General features: G+C 38.3%; 1 protein-coding gene across 2 annotated transcripts in view; it reads right to left on the bottom strand.

Annotated features, from left to right (window-relative positions):
- Window positions 1-846: 846 nt before the first annotated feature.
- The window catches only part of LOC145115281 (serine carboxypeptidase-like 18), a 47,672-nt gene continuing 23,179 nt past the window's right edge, over window positions 847-25,339 (bottom strand). Inside the window, exons 14-16 of one of the 2 annotated variants that reach the window (XM_079051551.1) lie at window positions 24,920-24,999; window positions 24,070-24,251; window positions 23,814-23,891 (exon numbers count right to left, since the gene is read on the bottom strand). In XM_079051551.1, the coding sequence (XP_078907677.1) occupies window positions 24,089-24,251; window positions 24,920-24,999 (243 nt within the window). In that variant the 3' untranslated portion in view covers window positions 23,814-23,891; window positions 24,070-24,088. Of the gene's footprint in view, window positions 964-23,813; window positions 23,892-24,069; window positions 24,252-24,919; window positions 25,000-25,339 lie in introns of those variants that run through there. The other variant, XM_079051552.1, reaches the window with a different exon arrangement.

The following is a 25,339-nucleotide window of genomic DNA, read 5'->3' as shown; positions in this document are numbered from 1 at the left end:
GAGGAAGTCCATGCTCCTAGCTGTCCTGTAATGATCTCTGCCCGAAGGGCCCCGATTCGCTCATCCAGAAGCTCCACAATCCCCTCCTTGATGGTACCAAAAATCACGGGTGTGGCCTCCATAATACCGTAATTGATCTCTGGCATGATAAACTTGTGTAATCGCTCATCCATTGGTTCGACACCAGTGCCAGAACCAGATCCAGAAGCTCCTCCTCGAGTGGTCACCATACTCAACTGAAATACAAACATACAAATGATCAACATAAACTAGAGGAAACTTCCATTCTATAGCCCCCCTTAGAATTTCGAAGATAGTCCTTGACTCGAGTACAAATCCTGTGCTTTCAGTAGTATGGGCCTAATGCTACCTTCCACACCTATCTGTACTTTCCTCAGGAACTATACCGAATCCTCTAAGTCATCCTACTAATTCCATACACACCATCCTTATGCTAAACATTATACATAACCTACTATGGCATTTCCTATGCTCTCCTAGGAATTCTCAACCGGACCGCCTTACAATACCGAGAATCTCAACCAACACTTTTGGTTGCCTTATGCATGCAAGTTGTATACAATATGGGATCAGATAGACTGTCAAATAATGATTCTACCCTAAGTCCATAACCAAACAAGGAACAGGAAATGAGGCTAAATCGATCATTATAGGGCTATATGAACCTAATCGTATACAACTTTTAAAGCATACACTTAGCAATTAACTGAGCCGATACCAGTTCAAAGTAACACGCAATGTAACGACCCAATTTTCAAAAGAAAATTTTCATTTTTAATTAACCAAAACACATTTCCATCATCCACAAAAACCAGTTACAATTTTTTTCAAAATCATATCAAATACAACTATTTCAAAATATCAGAGTGTCCCATTACATGTCCAAGTGAGAGTGAACGCCGCGCCATCAAGTCTTGCCCTTGCCCTTGGGCTTAGATGTACCTAAAACAAATCCACAAACTGTAAGATAATGCTTAGTGAGTCCCCCAGAGCATAACCCACACACAAACCACATAACACATATCAAATTAGCTATAAAGCTACACATATCACATAAGCCATGCATACAACATATAAGGAAGCCCTGGAAACCCTCCAGGGTCTTACACCTAATGCCACGGGAACCCCCGCATGGTCTTATCTGCCATGGGAACCCCCACATGATCTTCCTGCCTTGGGAACCCCCACAAGGTCTTCCTGCCTTGGGAACCCCCACAAGGTCTTCCTACCAAACAAGACATAATGCAAACTATACAAGCAGATATACTAGGATGCCATGGAAACCCACCAAGGTCTTATACCAAATGCCACGGGAACCCCCACATGGTCTTCCATGCAAATGTCATACTATCATATCGCATAATCAATCAACAATCTGCATCACATAAAATGGGCCGACCTTGGTGCCTTAGACCCATTGGTATGGTGAGAAGACTCACCTCTGTCTGAAGAATCTGAAAGCTGCTCTCCTAACAGTCCGTCACCACCCGCACTGAATAATGATAACATTACCACAATGGCCAAAAAGTCTTCCTTAGCTATTGGGCCCAAAGTCCATATCCAATAATCATTAATGGGCATCATGGCCCAATAAAGCCCAACCATAACATCCATGGCCCAAAACCGATAATCTGACCCCTAACCCCAAAACGTAACCATGCCCAATGACTAATTGAGGCCCAAAGGCTCAAAGGCCCAAAATGAGTTCAAGTCCATCTGATGTGCGTACGCTTAGCGTACCACTCTGGTACGCGCAACGTACTGAGTCCCTGGGCAGCATGTGCTGCGTACACTGAGTTACGTCCAGCGTACTAACAGATTTAGCACTTTTTCCATTAAGTGCTTATTACTCGATTTTCCCACGTCCAGAAGTCAGATCTAAGCTCATTAAGACATCCTAGGGCATAAAGTTGGCAACTTTATGCCTTTGCATGTCTCATATGTTCCCAACAACCCATTAAGACCTTTCTAAGGGTCTTAATCCATGCATGAGGTCAAAACTCCCATCAAGGCTTCATTTTTATGCTCTGAATGGACCAAAGGACCTCAGATCTAGCCTTTTTAGCCTCTGGAGCTGCTCAAGTCTCAAGAGGACCATAAAGAAAACCCTAACTAGATCTAAAGAATAAGAAGGCAAGATATGAGCTTTATACCTTCAGAAGCTCCTCAATATGGACTAAATGCAGATTCTTGAAGTCCCAAGCCACTCTAAGCTTGCTTTAGCAACTCCTTCTTCTTGAATGGACACTAAAATGGTCACAAATACCCTTCTTAAGCTCAAAACACAGTCACAAATGATTCTAGTGTTTTTAGGGACGTTTGAAGATGAAAGAGGCTGATTAAGGTTTTGACATCTGTCACGTACGCCCAACGTACTTTTGGTACGCCCAGCGCACGTGCTGCTCCTCCACGATCATTCATACATAGTACGCTAAGCGTATTCATGAGTACGCCCAGCGTACTTAAGGGACTTCTTATGTAACATTTTAAATTTTCAAGGGCTTCAAGGGAAATACCTGGTTTGGAGTGTTACACGCAACATCCAATCCTTCTAGGATATAAGGAATCACATAAATTAAGAAATTCTATCATACGATTGATGAAGGTAGCCTTAGCACTACTCTAGCATGAAATTACATATCAGGAACTCTAATGATAACACATGGGTATGGTTATTTTGGGAACCACTTACTTGAGCTCGGCTGATTGCACGCATTACACCCCTTCTCTTCATAAAAAATCCTTTTAGAAAATTTCATTTTTCTTTTGAATTATTATCAATTCCTCAGTTTGAGTTCTCACGCACCCAAAGGTGTGCCCGAATTCCTCAAACCAAGGGTCTGATACCAACTTGTAACATCCTAAAAATAGTGATAATTTTTTTCATTTCAAAAATCATTTACTCCATACTTCAGATGTATCAAATTAAACCACAATACAAAATGTCAAATCATTAGATTAAAAATAATTATAAGAGCGGAATCATGAGGGTGATGTTGTGCCATCATGCCCGACCCTTCCTTTTGTACTAGAAGTACCTGAAACCATAAAAATAAACTGTAAGTATACAACTTAGTGAGTTCCCCAAAGTACCACATATCATACCTATAATTGGGCCCAACCTTGGGGTATTTTCCAACCTAACATACAATCATGGGCCTAACCCTGGGGTATGTTTCAACCCGAACTTGCAATAATGGGCCAAGCCCTGGGGTTTCTTTCAACCCAAACATACAACTATAGGCCCGATCCTGGGTTTATTTCAACCCAATCATACATTTAAGAGTCACAAAGACAACACAATCTAGTGGGACGACATTGGTGCCTTCGACCCACAAGTACAATGACAAGACTCACCTCTTAAACAATGCTCAACTGCTACTGCTCTCACTGACAGAACACTGCTGCTATGCACCACTGATACATTCATACCAGATAAACCCTTAGCTCTTCTTCCAAAACTAGGTGTTTGACCAAAAGTCAACTCAAGCCAAAAGTCAACGGTCAAAGTCAATAGGTCAACGTTGACTTTAGTCAACCACCATGTAGTGACCATCCATGGCCAAGCTGTGGCCCTCATACATCAAGATATTTGTGATTCTCCTTGTCTCCTTGCCGTGACGACCTATTGCCACGCCGTAGGAATTGGGTTTCCAACAACTTAATGGGTTAAGCCGTTTTCTTCGATTCTAAGTGCTCTAAATCTCAGATCTAGTCTGAAACATGGTCTAGAAGGATAATATTTCCAACTTTATCCATTAAAACTACCCCATAAGGTCAATATCATAACCCTAGGTTCCAAAGAGGTTAAATAAGACATGGGTTCACTCATTAAGCACTTATTCCACAAAGTCCTTAGCTCATTTACTCAAGAAGGGTTTCTAATACCAAAACCATCATAAAAGTCGGTGCTTTATGGACATGCATGTAGAATGCATTTATTGAATCCCTAAAGAGTCAAAATAAGGGGTTTTTATAAGAAATCACATGCATGGCTCAAAAACTCAACTACACTACAGATCCAAAGCCATAATCATACCAAAAGAGCCATAGATTCATAAAGTTGCAAACTTTATGAGATCTCACCACTTAACGTAACTAGAATATGAAGATTTAGGGACAATACTAAAGATCTAGAAACTTATCATGATAAAAATCGAGTCTTGGACACTTACAAAGGTGTAGAAAAGTGTTAGGATGTAGTATGGAGATTTTGCTTGCTGAATCTTGATCACTTGTTCTTCATTCTTCCTTCAAGGGCTTCAAAGAACACAAAAAAGCTTCAACAATAGTGGAAGGAGATTAGGGTTTCTTCAGATCTCTAGGAGGATGATGGAGGCCGAGGGTGAGGAAACACTAGCCTCTTTATTCCCTTAAACAGTGTTCAAAACCTGGAAAAATAGGGTTTAGCCATCAGTGGCAGCCACACCGTGGCCTATACCTTCCATGCCGTGGCGAGTCAAATCAATGCACCACTCAAAAATTACTCGCCATGTCATGGCGATCCTTCACCACACTGTGGCGACTTTTAAAAGTCATATTTGATAAATAAAATTATACCTTAAGTTTTAGATGTTACACAACATCCTCATCATTATCTTCAGACTAGAAGACGAATAGCCTTCATCACACTGGATGGTTTGTCTAGCCATAAGACACATGTTTCTTATAGATTTTCCTCACCCTCATCACCAGATGACCATTACCCATCAACATTTCACGAAAATAGTGGTGAAAATGCCTTTTCACTTTCTGCAAGTTCCTATGCTCGACGAGTATAGTAAGCATAATCTTTCAGCTTTGGTTTCTGAGGAACATCAGCAAAGCAGTCATTTGCATAGTGGTTTCTGAGACCGCACTTATGATACAAAACCTTAGGTTTGGTTGAGGTCGGAGTTTCTTGAGGTTCTGAAGAACGATTCAGAATATTGGGTCGGTAGGCTGGTGGATTTTCAGTTGAGTTAGGGTAAGTTTGAGGATTGATTTGGTGAGGAGCTTGAAATATCTTATGAGAGGGTTTTTGATTGGGATTCCATGGTCGCCTATACTTCATAGAAAGAAATGCAAACTTTTGGTGGAAATGAAGTTCGAAATAAGCGACTTATGGATTAAAGTTTTCTTCATAAGGAAAGTTTGGAACAGGTTAAACAGGTGGGACAACTCTGAATAGATCTGATAAAGCTAGGTTCAAAAGAAGTGGATTGACGGAATTGACTAGAGCAAGAGGACCTCAAGAGATATCTCTCAATGTTTGAGCAACATTAGATTCGTTGCCTTGCAGTTCATCGAACAACTAGTAGAGATTCAGTTTTTTCAAAGATCCAATATTCTAAAGACAGGATTTAACATTTACACATCCTTTTCCGAGGCTATTGATAAACTTCAGATTGCACTCAAGCGTAGTGCAAACAACACGATGTGCAGTCATGTTGTTCATAATGATTCTGTACCGATTTGATGTTGAGGCAACAAATTCACCAAATGTGGTAGTGAAAGTGTCAAAGTCGTTCACCACCGACGTCAGATGCTTATCCTTCCTATTTTCTGATCCTTCAAAAAAATCTTGAAGTGTATCCCAAATATCTTTTGCCCATTTGCACAACATAATATGCTCAAAAAGAGATGGTGGAACACCAAACACCATTTCTAAAAAAGCAATCTGGTATGCATGAAGTTTCTCAACATCATTTGCAGTGAGAGGTGCTGGTCGGAGCTCTTCTTGACCCATGAGAGTAGCAGCATCATCTTTGACCATTTTCCTAACAGTAACATGCGGACCTTTTTTCACTGACCTCCATATTTCTTCACCTTTTTCTTTACCAACCGAAAATCTCTACATTTTGAATTTCCAGTGATCATACTCTTCGACAACTAGCAACGGGGCACGCAATGGGAAACCCATGCTATTTGCAATTTGCATTGAATACATTTGTTGAGATTGATTAGAAGCATCCATTGATGTTAAGATATTAGAGCTGAAGTGGTATATAGAAGAACTTTTATACTGATCACAAAAATGATTGAGATACCAAGGTAATCTACAACCAACTATAATATGTTCTTATGGATTCAAATGACAACCATTTAGGCTCAAATACTGATTGTGAGTTCATGGATTTGTGCGAACAAGGCTTGAAAACTCAAAACTTGAATTAATCTTACATCAATGATTGCTTATAATAAAGATCCAATCAAGTTTGGATAAACGAGTCAAGCCTTGAAGTAAATAACTAAACTAAGTGCTGAAGAAGATTAATATAAAGTATGAACAGTGTAAAGTAAATAAGAACAAGAAGAATTTTATAGAGAAATGATTGACCGAATGATTCTTTGATTTGATAGAAGTGAGGTTGTTCAAAAGTTGCAATGGTATGCAAGGTTACCTATTACAATCGTTGACAATCCTTTTATAGACAAAGGAGTTACTAAAGACAAATACTAGTGAAGTGCACATAGAGTGAAGATCAACAGCCTGACACAACTTTTTTTGCTGATCTTGTCGGTTGTACAACACTACATTATAAACATTAAACAACAAACTAGTACTATCACTTTTGTCAGAATAGACCAAATTCCGAATCAATAGCATATCGAAAATCTAATAATCTCAGAATCTACACTTCATCTCGGAGTCAAGACCTTCTCAGAAAGAAACATCATCTCGGATTGACTAACGTGAATTTTCATGTACCAACAACATACGACACAACCGAACCTCACATGGGAAATAGAAAGCAACATGAGGAGTCGTTATCCACATCTGTTTGTTAATGCATGATTCCGGGACAAAATCATCCTAAGTGAGGGATAACTGTAACGCCCACGTTTCTCGCTAGGCATAACTATAAACATGTATTTACGTCGGTCGACGATTGATATCTTTTGGAATAAATGAAAGAGAATTATTCAAGTATATATATATATATATATATATATATATATATATATATATATATATATATATATGCATTTACAGATATTACGTTATATAATATTTGTGTGAAAACTTATTAAATAAGTCTAAAATAAACATTAAAAGAAAAGATTAATCAGGATAACTAATCTAAACAAAGCCGTTGTATTGTCATTACAAACTCGTACACATAAAGAACACCCAAATCTGACTTCATCTGAATAAGTTATGATTTTTCGAAGTTTCGGTACAACACAGTACATCAGTGTGCAACACAAAAATCAAAATTTAAAATCAGTTGATTATTATCCAAAACAATTTAAATGAGAATTGAAGGTCTCGTAAATACAGATTCATCAATATAAAGACAGTCGAGAACGGAGTTCATATGAAGGAGTTATGATTTTCGCACAGATTTTAACAGCGTAATCTCTATAAAAATATGAATTTAAAATAGAGTGAGAACTAGCTGTTGGGATCTAAAGGAAAGTTGTAGTAGTCGGAAGTTTCTACACATGGATCTAAAGAATGCCAAAAACAGAGCTCGTATGCGAAAGTTATGATTTTTCGAAGATTTGGAAAAAACCTGGTTAGATGTTGATGTGGTGGCCTGAGAGCGCGCCACGTGGCAACCAGCGAATGCTCTTAACTGACTCGGAACCAACTCACCATGACGCGGCTAGTTTATAGCCATGACGTGGCAAGTGATAAGGGCAACTCTTAGCTGACTTGACACGTGACACGAGGATAATGTGACACATGGCAAATCCAAAACTAATCCAAACACCACGACGTTGCATGCTCATGTCCACGGCGTGGCGAGTAGCAGACTTCACCCTATTAATAGTCTTGAAATTTCTTCATTTTCCACACGTATTCTTTTAGGTTTTCTCTCAAACTTTCCCGCAACCTCAAAGCACGACTTTAGGAGTTTCTAAGTATTAGTAGCGAAGCTCTGGAGCATCAGAGTGACCGATTAAATAGAGTTTTCACCTTTAACTAGCTGAGCGCATAGTTCATTCGATGGTATAATCTTAATAAAAGTATTTATTAATTAGAAGATTTAGTAAACGTTAATTGTATTATCTGTATTCTATGCTATTTGTATGTCATAAAAATATGATAATATGACATGATCAGGAACTACATTAGAAATTGATTATTTTTTTATAAGTCCCGTTTAGTTATAAACTAAGGCTTGTAAAGTATCTTTAGTTCAAAATAAGGTGGATATTGAGCACGTCTCATTCTAGGTAAAGTATGAGATCAAAGCGGAGTGTAGTAGTCCTCCTCTTTAAAGACAGTCGAAAATGGTGGGTCTATATCGGACAACCGGTAAATATGTACGAGTAATCTCCTAGAGTAAGATGGCAACACTTGATTATTGTAGACGGTCTTGTGAATTATATTGTTAGTGTGGATCATAACCCAAAGACATAGATAAAATGGGATACCATATTTATCAAATACTTTGAGCATTGGTCGAATTGAAATAACTTACACTGGCTAAATACTCCCGTAGTTGTGTAGTCAAACAATTGCTCAACATTTATTAGGTTAAATGATTCTTCCAGATAATAATGGAACTAGGATTTGTGAGAATTGGTTGGACTGGGTATGTCTGGGTAAAGTGTCTAATAGATATTTACGTTGGGTTTATATATCTATATTGTTTGGAAATGTTTATTTTGTAGGATTATTAATATGATTCATTATCATAAAAATATGATGGGCTTGGAAACCCTATGTATCTCACCAGGTTTTTCCAAACCCGACCCACTCAATTTATATGCATTAAAGGTAGCAGAACTAAGGCAGCTGAAAAATAATTAGGTTGCCGAGTGAAATAAGAGATAAACATGTAATAGTTTTCAGGAGATTTTTAAGTATTTTCACTGTAACCTATGTCGGATAATAATGTTGTATGGGGAGTGACCCATACAGTAGCAGGCCAACGTACGAAGAAACTAAAATAAATAGAAAGCCCAAACATATAATACATGCCAGAAACCAACTTACCAGGCCAAGCTGCCCACCGATGATCTACACGTTAAATCTTTCGTATAAGATTTTCTAAACAACATCCCATGAGCCAGGAAAAGACGAGATTATTTTATTAAAGAGTTCTACCCTTCTGACCTATGGATCAATGCAAGACACGAATGGGAAAGTTATGGACTGGACTGGACGTCACCTATAAAAAGGTAATCTCATCTCTTGACATGAAGGCAATTCTGAGTAATATATTTCTACTAGGCACAAAGCAATTTCTAACTCAGGCATCAGAGAGAAATATCTAGGTCCACCCCTCGATATGAATTTCTAACCAATTACTTGTTCATTTTATGCAACGTGATTCCCCAGAAGGATAGCTAACTACACACCATGAATTCTACGTAGCACCATTGGCGCCATCCGTATAGAAAAATTCAAGAAAAGCAACTTACCTCGCGCCCTCAGTCTGATTCACCTTCCATGCCTATCAATTTTATCCCAAACTTTATGCCAATTACTGTAACAACAACAACAACAACAACAGGACCAACAATAGCTTCCTCATCGCAACCACCCGTAATACTATCCACCCGACCAAGTTCCCAACTAGAAGAAGAGCCAAATGACCAGACGCCAGGAAAAGGAAATAAATACATGTCTAAGAGACCAACCAAGACAAGCGATCTCAGTCATAGTAGAGATATATAGTATCTCGAGAAATGGGGGCATAACATGTCTAATATACCAACCAAGTTGACAGCTAGGAATAACGAGTTCACGTTGCAAGCAACATGTCTAATAGACCACCCTTGTTGCAATAACATCTTGTAAAAGCAGCGCTAACACAACCACATGCGTCGCCATACGTATCATTTCCACCACCATTATCGTATACACACTATCAAGCATATTCCCCCCCAACATTAGAAAATCTATACCTTGCAAACTATACCATGGGACCAAACGATGCCGCACATCCATCAAACAATGCAGGTGGTAAATAACAATGGCCAGAGGAACTTGATCGGGAATGCTAATGGTGGTCGCGTTTTGAGGTCGGACAACTCACCCTTGGCAAGGAGCATGCAAGAATATCAGCTACTGGTAGGAACAGGCATACCAAAGATTTCAAAATATGAAGGGGTGAGAGATCCCGATGATCATATTGAAAATTACAGATGGATGATGGACGCCTATTACTAAGATGAAAAATATTGGTGCATCTTCTTCCCAACAACCTTATCAGGACCAATGTGACTATGGTACAAAAGCTTACAAATGGAAAGCATATATGATTTCAATCAGTTAAGGGAAGAATTTGTTGGCCATTTCATCCAACAAAGAAGATACACGGTAGATGCCCAAGCTATCCTAGGGTGTAAACAAGGAGAAGATGATTTCTAAAGTGCTTTTTGTTGGATTAGTGTCTAAGCTCGTAACTATATTTGGTATGTACTTGACCCAGTTGTGCATGGTCCTTTTGGGTTGCCTTCACCAAAGCAACTGGACAGGATGATTTATGGAGAGAGAGAGAGTTTATTATGGTTTATTAATATATTATAAGAATAATATATTAAAAGAGAAATCATATTTGTTTAATTAATATTAGTTGAATAATTAATTAAGAATTAATTATTGTGACTAAAAGAGATTAATTAAATAAAGGGGGATGGAACTGCAATTATAAGATAATTGATTTTGGGCTGAGAATCCATATGGATTAAGGCATGGACGAAATTAAGGTGGAGTCCATCTTGAATTCGTCCAAGGGGGCCTTATTCTGGAAGGTTCTGTGGACTGCTTAAGGCCTAAGCTATCCAATTAGGGTTTTGACTGAAACCCTAGCAGCTCAAGTATATAAGGACCCCTAAGGCATCAGAATTCAGCCACTTGATCCCTTGGAAGCTTGGAGCCGAATTCTAGCCTCTCATCCTCTCTCCTAAACATCATCCTCTTGCCTTGGTGTTTGTAAGCCATTAGAGGCATCGCATTTGAGGTGCTTGGTTCTCGTAAGCTTTGAAGTTTCAAGTTTCTTACTACAATCAAGAGGTAATATTCTTACTTGGTTATTTATATAGATCTCAAGTTTTGTAGTATGCTAGATTAGGGTTTACAAGCTTTGGATAAATTTGCATGTACAATAGAGAAACCTAGATCCAAAGCTTTAGGGTTTTGCATGTGCACATAGGATGTTATTTTGCTCAAAACCCATCAGTGGTATCAGAGACTTGTTTGGTTTCTATTGTATTTGACGCTTGGTATGTTTTTCCATTGCTTAGAATCGTTTTTCATGCAATCGGCTTGATAGACTCGTCGAGCCCAATGAGGTACTTGACGAGTAGGATGAAATCGGCGAGTCCAGTATGGGGATCGGCGAGTCGGGCTGTCAGACAGACGGATTTTCAGGATTTTTGCTTATTTTGACATAGAATAATTACCATAATTGTTTCTAATTAATAAAATATGAATTTTATTGATTCCTTATGATTATCTTTGTCAAAATAAAAGATTTTTGTCATTTATTTAGATAATTATTACCTTATTTGATAAATCTTAATTATTTGAATTATTTGATAATTGTCTTGCATGAAATTGGATTAGGTCAAAATTAGATAATCACCAAGTTAATTGTTTATTTGTATTATTTGAATTTCGATCTAGATAGTTTTGGAATGTTTTAAAACTTTCCCTCAAGTTTTGCATTTGAATATTTGGATTAAAAGTTTAATTTTGAAATATTTAAATTCTAAACCCTAGAATTTTACAAGTTTAAAATTCACCCTATACTATTATAATATTATAAGAATAATTATTATATATGTATAAGATAAATGCTAGTCTTACCGTTAGTAGACCTCATTCACGAAGCCGATCTCTAAGGGGGGTATAAGGTTGTTGCCTATAAAATGGCAGTTTAATGGGTGTCCACTCTCACCCACCGCTTCCTTGATTGGTGGAGGGTCGTTAGCCGAACGGGTAGGATAGGGCAACCTAATTAAGTATAATGATTAATAAAGTAAATAAATTTTCTTTTAAAATTCCCAATCTTAGTTACTTTAGGAAAAATGTGAAAATGATGCTATTCCATGAAATTACACTTTGTACCCTTGCCAAGACGTTAGTGGAGCATGTGTGGTTAACCGAAACACTAATTTGGGTCTAGCAAAGGTGGCAAAGGGTGAATCGATGTTTGTTATAAATCAATGGAGCATGTGTGGCTAACCGACACATTGATTAGATGACTGTAACATTGAGGGCACCATGTACATTTGCATGGTTATTCACACCTTGTTTGTGATCCTCGGTATCCCAGTTACAAACTTGAAGGGCATATCGAGATTTAAACATGCCATTGAAAAGTTTAATGAATCTCAAAGATCTAGGAGTTTTCAACACATTTAAAACTTAATCTTTCTTTTGTTTTTCATGGTGGAAATTAGTGAATCGTCATTCACTTACCTTCAAATTGTTTGCAATTTAAATTACGGCATCCCTCTTTTAAGTTGTAAATAATGTTGTTGGATCCTAGCCCTAATTTCTCATTTGGGTGTTTAATTGGGGATTCTTATCTAATTAACTTTGTCTCTTTTCCCTTTCAGATGTCTAACTCGAACAACAACAACGCTTCAGGCTCATTCTCACTAATGAGTTTGTGTGGGAGGGTGATCTTCGATGGGACCAATTTCAATGATTGGATTCAGAACATCCGCATGGTCACCCGTTACGAGGACAAAGAGTATGTTCTCGATGAAAAGCTGAAGGAAGTAAATGTCAACACTGCTACTCCCGAGGAGATCGTTGCCTTTGAGGCCCACGAGCGCGATGCTACGAAAGTCCATTGCATCATGCTCACGATTATGACTGTCGAACTCCAAAAGTCCTACGAGGACTTCTACCCCTATGAAATGCATCAGGATTTACTAGATAGGTACCAGCAGAGCGCCAGGCAGGAAAGGTACGAGATTATCACTTCGATGATCACGACCAAGATGAGGGACTGAGAGCCTGTCACTGCTCATCTCCAGAGAATGCAGAGATATGTTGACTGCTTGCTGATGTTAAATGTTAACTTCGATGAAGAGCTAGCGATTTATATTATTCTTCATTCCCTGCCTCCTTGCTACAACCAGTTTTGCATGACCTACCATATGAACAAAGAGGAGGTCTCGCTGAGCAAACTTCAAGGCATGTTGAGGACAGCTGAGAGCAACCTCAAGGACAAATCCGTTGCAGCAACTCCCGCTACAGCTTCCCCCGTCTTGGCTATTGGGCAGGGGATGGGTAAGAAGAGGAAGGCTCCTTCCAAGAGCCACCATAAGGGAAAGTCCCGTGATGGCACCTCTTCTAGTGGAACCAAGGCTGGTACTACTACACCCTCCTCCAACCCTAAGGATGCAGAGTGCTACCACTGCCATGACAAAGGGCATTGGAAACGCAGCTGCCCCGAAGTATCTGCAGGACATAAAGGATGGAAAGATAAAAGCATCCTACGTAGGTATCTATTCTATTCAATCTAATGACTCATCGCATGCTATTTCTTGGGTTCTTGATACAGGATGTGGTTTTCACATTTGTTCTGATTTGCAGGGCCTAAGAAGAAATAGGGATGTGGAGCATGTGAAGATAAACCTGGTCATGGGAAACAGAAGATCTTCACCTGTCACCAATATTGGATTTTATTCTTTAGTGCTTAGTAGTGGGTTAAGACTAGAGTTGAATAATTGTTGCTATTCGCCAGAAATGGCAAGAAACATCATTTCTTTTCATGGTTTATATAAACAAGGATTTAGATTTTCGTTTGATAATGAAAAAGGTTCTATTAATGCTTTCTTTAATGGTGTTTTCTATTTTGAAGCATTGCCTTGTAATGGAATATATGAAACTGTGATGGTTGTAGACAATTTAGGAAATGATGTATTACATATCGATTCTTCGAATGATTTGGATAAAGCATGCTTGCGACATTGTCTTCTTGGACATGTCAACAAGAAACGCATAGCCCAACTTCAAAAGGATGGAGTGTTGGAGTCATTCGACCTTAGGGACGATGACGTGTGCGAGTCTTGTTTACTTGGAAAGATGACCAAGTCACCCTTCACTGGTACTTGTGAAAGGGGTGAGGGTTTATTGGATCTCATACATACAGATGTATGTGGACCCTTTAGATCTACCACAAGGGATGCACGCCGCTTCTACGTGACTTTTACCGATAATTATAGCAGATATGGCTATATCTACTTAATCAGGCACAAGTCAGAAACCTTTGAAAAGTTCAAAGAGTTCAAGCAGGAAGTGGAGAATCAGTTGGGTAGGAAAATCAAGATGCTTCGATCTGATCGAGGTGGAGAGTACCTTAGTCTTGAATTCTACGACTACCTCAAGGAATGCGGAATCGTTTCGCAATTGACGCCACCTAGGACACCGCAGTTGAATGGTGTAGCTGAGAGGCGTAATCGAACCTTGCTCGACATGGTTCGTTCCATGATGAGTCGTGCTTCGTTACCTATCTCATTCTGGGGGTATGCCTTAGAGACTGCCGCCCATATCCTTAACCTAGTCCCTACAAAGAAGGTTGCCAAAACACCTCACGAAATGTGGACAGGGAAAGCTCCCTCGTTGGTACATATCAAGGTTTGGGGTTGCGAGGCTTTCGTAAGACGAGAGACTCACGACAAGCTCAAACCTCGTAGTGAGCAGTGTATTTTCATCCGCTATCAACAAACGTCCTTTGGATATCTCTTCTACAGACCGAGTGACAATGTTGTCTTCGTTACGAGGAGAGGGGTTTTCCGAGAACGAGAACTCATAAGCCAAGGAGACAGTGGGAGGCAAATCGATCTTGAAGAGCTTCAAGAATCTAATGATGAAGGAACCTCTAACACTGGCGCTCAACCTGATGAGGAAACTCTTGTTGAACCGATTGACGAGTCCTTACCTCTTAGACGTTCCAGTAGAGTCAGTGTCCCACCTGTATTATATGGTTTTCATATAACAAGTAAAGGTGATACGTTTATTAGTGACAGTACACTAATAAATTTGGATGAACCTAGCAGCTACAAGGAAGCCATGGCAGGCCCGAAGTTTGCGAAATGGAAAGAGGATATGAACAGCGAGATTCAGTCCATGTATGACAACCAAGTTTGGAATTTGGTGGACAATGTGCCAGGTCATAAGACGGTCGGGTGCAAATGGATCTTCAAGAAGAATACCGACATGGATGGGAAGGTACACATTTATAAGGCGCGATTGGTTGTGAAGGGCTTTACTCAAACTCCCGGAGTTGACTATGATGAGACCTTCTCACCAGTTGCGAAGATAAAGTCTATTAGGGTGATGCTAGCCATTGCTGCATTTCATGACTATGAAATATGGCAAATGGATGTCAAAACCGCTTTCCTTAATGGGAAGTAGGCTGAGGATGTTTACAGGAGTCAGCCAGAGGGTTTTATCGATGCGAAGCATCCTAATAGAGTGTGTAAGCTTGAGAAGTCCATTTATATATGGATTGAAACAAGCATCTCGCAGATGGAATCTTTGTTTCGATGAGAAAGTCAAAGAGTTTGGTTTTCTGCAAAGCGAGGATGAATCATGTGTATATGTAAAAGCCAGTGGGAGTATACTTAGCTTCCTCGTATTGTATGTCAATGACATACTACTCATAGGAAATGACATCCGACCCTGCAGGAAGTTAAGTGCTGGCTTGGGAAGTGTTTCGCTATGAAGGACCTCGGAGAGGCTGCCTATATTCTGGGAATAAGGATAGTGAGAAACAAGAGTAAAAGACTAATAGGACTTAGTCAGAACACTTACTTGGACAAGGTACTAAAACGTTTTAGTATGGAGAATTCCAAGAAAGGGGAGTTACCGATCCAAAGCAAGGCCAAGTTGAGTAAGACTCAAAGCCCGAGTACCGAAGCCGAGATGGCAGAGATGAGCCGAATACCTTACGCTTCCGTAGTTGGCTCGATCATGTATGCCATGACTTGTACTCGCCCTGATGTAGCCTTCGCTTTGAGCATGGTCAGCAGATATCAAGGGAACCCTGGCAGAGCACATTGGACCGCAGTCAAGAATATTCTTAAGTACCTTCGGAGGACCAATGAATGGTTTCTAGTCCTCGGTGGGAGTGATGACTTAAGGGTGCAAGGGTATAGTGACGCCAGTTTTCAGACAGACCGAGATAATTATCGATCTCAGTCAGGCTGAGTCTTTACCTAAATGGAGGAGTAGTGACTTGGAAAAGTTCCAAACAGGAGACTGTAGTTGATTCAATGTGCAAATCAGAATATATAGCGGCGAGCGAAGCATCAAAGGAGGCGATATGGTTGAATAACTTTATTGGAGACCTTGGAGTGGTGCCAGCCATAAAGGAGCCTATGGAGATTTTCTGCAATAATGAAGGAGCGGTTGCCTTGACCAAGGAACCGAGGGATCATGGCAGATCTCGACATATCGACAGGAAATATCACTTTATTAGACATCAGGTGGAAGAGGGACTCCTCGTAGTGAAGAGGGTATCGTCAGAGGATAACTCAGTAGATCCCCTTACGAAGGGACTGAGTAGGGTTAAGCACTTGCAGCACGCTAGGAACATTGGGCTGAGGTACGATATTAGTTTAGATTAGATAGTTTCGAAACATGTAATAGATAAATTGTATTAACATTTGATGATTAAATAAAAGTGTATTATTTATAAGTAAAGTTACTGTCTTGTGTTAATCATTTACCTATTGTTTGACTTTGTATGTTTTGACTTCCAGAATAATAAGATTATTCGAACAGTCCACAGTCGCTCATACTTTGGAAGTAGGTATGAAAGAAGACTGTCATGAATTGGTTTGTAGACTGTCTAAAGTGTATTAGACATAGCAAAGGTTTGCTGCAATGTTAATGAGTGCTTATGAACAAGATTTGAGCATTGGATTAGACCCACGCTTGCTGGTATCACTTCATGGAATTAATCACGAGTGATCGCAAGACGATAATATCATATAGTCTTTAAACCTAGATATATGGTTTATTGTTTGCAAATTGGTTGTGCATTGATAATGCGTATAAGTCGAATTTTATCTGTTCCTTTTATCCTAAGAGGGTAAAAGCAATATCTGGGACCCTCGATGATTTGGTTTGACTTATGTTCCGGGCCCGGTCAGGACTGAATTGATGTGTTCAATTAAGTTCTATGTTAGACAAATCAGAGATCGAGAAACAAACTGCTGGACAATAAGTATGACTATGTTCCATGTATTTGTCCGCACAATATCTAGAACAGAGGATTATACGATCCCTTATCTAAAGGACATGTTACTGATCAGAGTTGACAGCGGCTTATGAGAGCTACGATTGCTAATCGAATCCTGAAGTCGTACTTGCATTTATAGTTACTAGACTTATCCAAGTGGGAGACTGTTGGATTAGTGTCTAAGCCCGTAACTATATTTGGTATGTACTTGACTCGGTTGTGCATGGTCCTTTTGGGTTGCCTTCACCAAAGCAACTGGACAGGATGATTTATGGAGAGAGAGAGGTTATTATGGTTTATTAATATATTATAAGAATAATATATTAAAAGAGAAATCATATTTTTTTAATTAATATTAGTTGAATAATTAATTAAGAATTAATTATTGTGACTAAAATAGATTAATTAAATAAAGGGGACTGGAACTGCAATTATAAGATAATTGATGTTGGGCTGAGAATCCTTATGGATTAAGGCATGGATGAAATTAAGGTGGAGTCCATCTTGAATTCGTCCAAGGGGGCCTTATTCTGGAAGGTTTTGTGGACTGCTTAAGGCCTAAGCTATCCAATTAGGGTTTTGACTGAAACCCTAGCAGCTCAAGTATATAAGGACCCCGAAGGCATCAGAATTCAGCCACTTGATCCCTTGGAAGCTTGGAGCCCAATTCTAACCTCTAATCCTCTCTCCTAAACATCATCCTCTTGCCTTGGTGTTTGTAAGCCATTAGAGGCATCACATTTGAGGTTCTTGGTTCTCGTAAGATTTGAAGTTTCAAGTTTCTTACTACAATCAAGAGGTAATATTCTTACTTGGTTATTTATATAGATCTCAAGTTTTATAGTATGCTAGATTAGGGTTTAGAAGCTTTGGATAAATTTGCATGTACAATAGAGAAATCTAGATCCAAAGTTGTAGGGTTTTGCATGTGCACATAGGATGTTCTTTTGCTCAAAACCCATCACTTTTGTCTGTCAATTCAACAAAATCACACTTAACACCCCATAGAAAGCGGATAGCATGGTAATTGTTGCATTCACATATGGATTACAAGCAGGGGGTTGTTCAAGAAGCTAGTGGGTAAACAACCCAAGCATAGAAAATATATGATGGAAAGAGTCCACCGCTACATGAAACAAGAGGAAGTGGCATCTAAGAAGCAAAAAACCGACCAAGTCAAAAAATTAATATTCAAAAGGATAACCACGCACCATATGCAAAGGTTCAGGCCTTATAAAATGCGTAGTACCAAAACACAAGGCGGCCTTGTCCGAACTGGTTCTCCCACCAAAGTCGTCGCCCCATAATAACAAGGAGTAACGGTCGCAATGAGGTGGAAACAATTGGTGAGAACAAAAAAAATGGAGGGGGAATGAGAGGAGAAAAATCAGGGAGTAAGGACCAAGGAACGTACTGCGAGTTCCATGAATCAATGGGGCATGACACCATTAAGTGTATTATGTTTCATAGTAAAATATAAGATAGGATTCAATCAGGGCAGTTGACCGACTTGATAAAGGAATTCGGTCTAAACACCTATAAAGCTTAGCGCATGTTGAGCCAAAGGTGAAAGGACCGGAGAAAAATGAGATTTTCATGTTCTGACAAGCAGACCAACAATATGTAAATGTGGAATAGGAGGATTACACATTCACATTTGGCGAATGGGACTACACCAATAACAATCACAAAGGGGACATACCCATTATAATTGGAGTGTTCATGAGCAAAAAATATGTAAACAACATTTACGTAGACATCAGAAGCTTCATTGATGTCATGTACAAGAATTTCTATAAACAGATGCCAGGATATGTGTAGAAGATGGTCGAGCCACCTGAGAATCACCTGATTAGCTTTGTCGGCCACAACGTGTGGCCAGAAGGTAGGATTACGTTACCACTCACCCTAATATATCACCATAACGAAAGAAATAACACCAAGCCCGTACGTTTCGTCGTCATAAACTCATCATCACCATATGTCGTAATTTTTAGGACAATAATGAATAAGTCCAAGGCCATAGCATCGACCATTCATGGTGTGGTTCAATTCCACACGATGCCCGGAGTAGGAACAATACCAATGATAGTGTCATATTTATACATATATTATGCATTATTTTAATACATTTGAGCTATATTTTGGTGCAAAGATATTTGGTACTTACATTGTACAAATTCTATTTTGCAGCCAAAAAAGACATTCTCAAAGAAAAAGGATTGAAATTGAAGAAAGCTGGAAACTTGGAGCTTACATTGAGAGGAGAAGAGAGAAAGAAATCATGCATAATTAACTTCCTACGTCGTGCAAAACTACATCCCATGACATGGAATTTGGAATCTTCTCGATTCGTGCATGAAAAGTGTCTCATGACGTGAACATCTATTGGTCATGATGTGACTATGTGTCAATCATAGAATCTTCTTCGGACTTGCATGGAAGCCTTGGCTCATACGAGATTAATATGTTTCCCATGACGTGACTCTCATATTGTCACGATGTGGAAAACAATTTTTAGGCAAGTATATATTTCATACTTTAGGGCAAAATCAAAAGACTTTTGGCTGGAGAGCTGCGATTGAAAAGCGACCAAAATCCTTCTAAGAACCATTGGAAGGTAGAAGAAGATTAGAGATCAAGAGTTTTAGAGATTAGAGCAAGAATACCACATAATTCATTCGGTTTGCTTAGACTTAATCATGTTTAACCTATCTTTCTATTTGATTTTGTTTTTTTTCTTCTATGATTATGGGCTAATACCCTTTAACTTTCGTTTAGATTAGATGATCCCTATTACTATGTGTTAGTTTCTCTTTTCATGGATTATAGAAGTTGGTTTAGCTTGTGTTTGATAAATCACTACCTAATATGTTAAAGTTTCTATCTTTACTGTTTATCATTCAAGTGTTGTGTAGTTAGATGACTATTTTGATTGCATAAACTTGTTATCCTAGTTATTTATGACCATTAAGTTACTAGAGCTAGTGATTTACCAAATCCTAGATTAGGTGATAAAGTTAGTATCTTAAACTATGCTAGAGAGAATTATCTGATCATAATATGTTCTTTAGTTATTTGTCTTGTTCACAGATAATTAATACTTAGATTTATCATTCATAGCCCAAAATCTTCATATTCAATTAAATGCCCCACTTGTGCAAGACCATTGCCTAGTAGTGCATGAATTGGTGAAAAACATTAGGATATCGGACCAAGACTTCTAGTAACATTTAATTTGGTAACCAACTGAAATTAATCTATGTATTGAAATTAACCATAGGAAATAGGATGATCAGAAGGAAAACGGAAGTATCTTTATCTCTTAAATTTAAAATCGTCTTTTCTTGTTCCTTTAGTTTAAAAGTTTTTAGTAATTAATTAAATTAATATTGACTTGCATAATCAGATGAAACTCGCCCAATTTTTGTTTTTTTCTAATTTAACTTTTAGTCATTATTTTATTAATAAAAATACCGTTCACTGTGATCGATTCCTTATTAATAAAAAAACCCGCCCACTATGGACTCTGCATGGTCGGTAATCTCCTACGCATCTAATGTATAAGCTCAGTTGTCTTGAGCATAACCTTAGTGGTCCCCATAAACATCTGACTGACCTCATCCCAACAAATGAGAGTCTGAAACTTCCTCCCATAAAGCAACTCGAAGGGAGGCATACCAATACTAGAGTAAAATTTGTTATTGTAGGAGAACTCAGCCAACGGTAGATATAAATCCCAGATCCCATCAAAGTCAAGTACACAACTTAGCATATCCTTAGGAGTCTGAATCGTCCTCTCACTATATCCATCTGTCTGAGGATGATAAGCAGTGTTGAAATGTAACCGAGTACCCAAATTGTTGTGGAGCCTCTTCCAAAACCTGGAAGTAAAATCAAACATCCTTGTCAAAAATCACTGAAATCGGAACCCTATGGTGAGAAACCATAACTTTGATGTAGATATCAGGAACTTATCAGCCAAGGAACTCTGCTGAATGGAAATCAAATGGGAATTCTTGGTCAATTTGTCCACAATGGCCCATATAGCATCCGAACCACGAGTAATATTGGGTGGCTTGGTAATAAAATATATGGTAACTTGCTCACATTTTCACAACGGAATATCCAACAGCAGCAACTTTCCATGAGGCCTCTGATGCTTGACTTTAACTTTACGGCAAGTCAAACACCTCTCGACATACCAAGCCATATACCTCTTCATGGAGGACCACCAATAATCATGTCTCAAGTCCATGTACATCTTAACTGAGCAGCAACGATTATTACTCAAACTCATGCCTTATGATTTTCCTGTTATTCATCGGAATGGGAAAGAGAACCAGGGTTTTGATGTATTATCTAGACGACCACATACTGGTGAAGTATTGACTTTAATTGTTCCCTATTGTGTAGAGGTTGATGACATAAAAACAGGTCTTCAAACGGATACCTATACAAGCGACATCATCCAAAAGCTGTCATCTAATCCCTCCTCCGTTTTGGAGTTCCTTTATGTACATCAGTTTTTATTCTATAAACGTCACCTAGTGATACCGAATATACCAAACCTCAAAGTCAAAATTTTACAGGAATCTGACAATACCCCAAGTAGTGGGCTTGGGGTTTCTTAAAAACTTACAAACGCCTGGTCATTTTTCAGCCACGTATGGAACAAGAGGTTAGGTTATTTGCGAAGATATTTTGATGAACTTCATTGTGGGTTTACCACCATTGGGTCGGTTTGACACAATTTTGGTTGTTGTGGATTGTTTAAGTAAATACGCTCATTTTATTTGCTTATTTCATCCTTTTACTGTTAAGGTGGTGGCCTCAATATTCTGTAAGGAGATTGTACGTGTACACGACTTTCCCCGTTCTATTCTATCCGACAAGGATGTGGTTTTTCTTAGTCATTCTTAGCAAGAGTTATTTTGGTTAACCAAAACCATGCTGCAATTGAGCACTAGTTACCACCCGCAAACTAACGGACAAACATAAGCTATTAATCATTGTCTTGAGGCCTACCTTCGTTCCTTTGCCCATGAACAACCGATGAAGTGGTGTGCATATTTACCGTGGGCTGAATATTCATATACAATCGATTATCACACTTCTATAGGTACCACCCCTTTTATATGGTTTATGGCAGGGAGCCACCTTCCCTTCTTCCTTATATCATGGGTGAAACTAAAAATGTCGAATAGGAATAGCAGCTGGTGCACCGAGATGATATGTTAAAGTTGATTTGTCACAATCTTCATAAAGCTCAAGATCGTATGCAAAACCAAGCTAATTCTAAACGTCGTGGCATCTCTTTCCAAGTGGGTGACTATGTCTTTTTGAAAATACAACCTTACCGTCAGAGAAGTTTAACTAATCACAGATTCAAGAAGTTGTATCCACATCTTTTTGGACCCTACCATATTACACGTAAAGATGGTCCAAGTCTCATATTCATCCGATCTTTCATGTTTCCATGCTTAAACCAATTCAAGGCATAATTTCATCCATAGCTATTGATGTATTGCCCACTAAAAAGGATTCGGAGATTGATATCCATACACACTCCGTTCTTGCTCATCGTTAAATCTACAAAGCATGCAAACTGGTTTTGGAATTGCTAATTTCTTGGTTTGATTGACCTTTGGAAGAAGCTACTTGGGAAACATATGATTTGTTAGCCAACCAATTTCTAAATTCTCCTTGAGTACAAGGCTTTTTACCGGGAGGGGTGTAATGATACAATTTCGGTTAAAGTGTACACAAGGAAAAAGAAACGGGTCAACAAGACGAACTTGGAGCAACTTAATTTGATCTTTGGGTATTGGTTGGATGCAAAACAGTATCAGGATAATGGAATGGTGGGGAGGAGTTCACAAATCCCATTTCAAGGAGCAGTTAGTAACCGTTAGTAGTATTAGTAGCAAGCTATGTTTTTATTTTAGTTAGTTTAGATTTTATCAGAGTATTATGTTTGTATCGGAGACTTTGTCCCTCTCAAATCGGGCCACTTTAGTTCAGTTCATTCAATCAGTTGTCTACTTATTTCATCCAAAATTTATCATTCAATGTTTTAAAAGGAATCAAAACTAGAAGTGTTATTCTTTCATATAAAAATATTGGAAGTTAGATGATATTGAATTAATTGGGTTTATTTTTTGAAGTACAATGCTTTAATAGGAAGAATTACAAAGAGGATGCTCTAATAAACAATTATATCATCGTACATCCAAACTATTAGGTAGATTTCTTATATTATCGCATTGTATTTTGAAAAATCTGTCTATTTATAGAATTTATGTTTTCTTAAAAGTAGGGCACTATTATTAGAAAGAAATAAAAATAGGTCGCTATGTTTTCATTTACTATTGTCTCAACTTAATTGCTTTACTTGACGTATGAGAGATGTATGCAATAACGTTTCATCGTTTTCCAAGTTTATGCAACAAAGTTCTTTTTATGCAAAAGTGTTTCATTTTAGGACTCAAAGATGCAATATTTAACAAAAAAGGTTGTTATGCAAATAATAGCAATGTGCTTTATCTTCTTTTTTAATTACAACGTCCTTCATTAATACATTCATGTTGTATTGGAAATAAATGAGGTAGAATGCTAGATTAAACAAATAATGGAAGTATGTTGCGAATTCCTTCATTTAGCCCTATTATTCCACATGCTTGCAATAATTTTCCAATTCACATAATCAATTTTCAATTCCTAACAAATTTCAGAAAATATAAGTATGATGCAATTTAGACTAAAAAAAATATAAGTGTAAGTACGACGCTATTCTGTCTGTTTATGTTTGTTATGAAATTAAAAAAAAAATCCTAGGATAACCAAGGATGTTAACAGGGAAAAACGAGGACATAGATAACATCCCCTTCTATCGCACCTGAATTTGCATGTTTCCCTCATTCTGAATTTGCATGTTTCCTTGATTCTGACCCCAATCTTGAATTCTCCCGTTTCCCCGCCTCGATCCCACCCCCAAATTTCAATATCACCCTTGCTTCCGCTTTGTGTTTCCCCGAATCCCCCTTTTGACACAAAATCTCCCTTTTAACCTTATTTATCCTATTTTTCACTCGTTTATTTTGTTTAACGTTAAAAATTAGACTAATTAGTCAAATAAAAAACATATATATTACACAATGGTTACTCTAATTTTAATTATTATTATTTAAATAAAATAATTAAATATAGGGTAATGATTTCGGGGCCCCCGCGAGATATTCAGCAACCCTGAATACTAAACGCGAGGGGAGGGGGGGTAAATCACCCCGTCCCTTGCCCTCAAATTTGAAAAAATTATAAAAATACCCTCTGTATGGAAACGAGGTCCCGTAGGGTCAGGGCCCATAGAGTTTTTTGACATCCCTAATGATAATGAATAGTCAAAGTTAAATTATCAATTTAAACACCATAATTTGAAGAGATGACGGATGTAGATTGTCAAACTGTAAATTTTGGTTGTATGTATTCCTACACTGGATCACATCAATAATCCTTTTGTGATGAACAAGATTCGGAAGCTGATCTATGGTGGGATTTTTCCCTTTGCAATGTAGGTTTTGATTTTTGAAGTTATTGATGGTCGAATTAGAAGTGTTAGATTCGTATTAGTTGATATGTTTATCACAATTTACTTTCAACAAAAATTATTATTTAGCTCCTGACGCAACGTGTGAGCTTAAAGCCCTCGTTATAAGACACAAATATCAAATTCCATTATTGTTTCTTACAAGGAATCATTAGCGAGCCACCTTATCAACATGCTTAAACATTCTTTAGGTTTGTACTCTGGAGTTGTGTGACCTCCTCCCTTTAACATCACAAAATAGGCAACCATCATAATCGTAACAATAAATGTTTCTTTTCATGAGGAAACTTCAAAGTTTCTTATTGGGAAAATGACAAAAATGCCTTACGAACTTTCTAGGGTTACCCGTTGAGTCCCTAAAGTTTTTGTTGGGCTTTATGGGTCCCTAAACTAGGATATGACATGCTCTTTTAGTCTCCGTCAACCTGTAATAGCCGGTTCAGTGACCTTTTAGACCAAAAAAACTCACATTGTGCCCCTATAAAGCCAAGAAAATAAGTTCGGGGATCAATTCGTACAAAAAAACTCTCATTTTCTTCTAAAGTCGATTCACACTCAATTC

Source organism: Lactuca virosa, chromosome 5 (genome assembly GCF_052849685.1).
Source record: "Lactuca virosa cultivar CGN04683 chromosome 5, Lactuca_virosa_CGN04683_v6, whole genome shotgun sequence".
NCBI lineage: Eukaryota > Viridiplantae > Streptophyta > Magnoliopsida > Asterales > Asteraceae > Lactuca > Lactuca virosa.
Note: the sequence above shows the minus strand (reverse complement) of the source record. Positions and strands in the feature narration are given on the sequence as shown.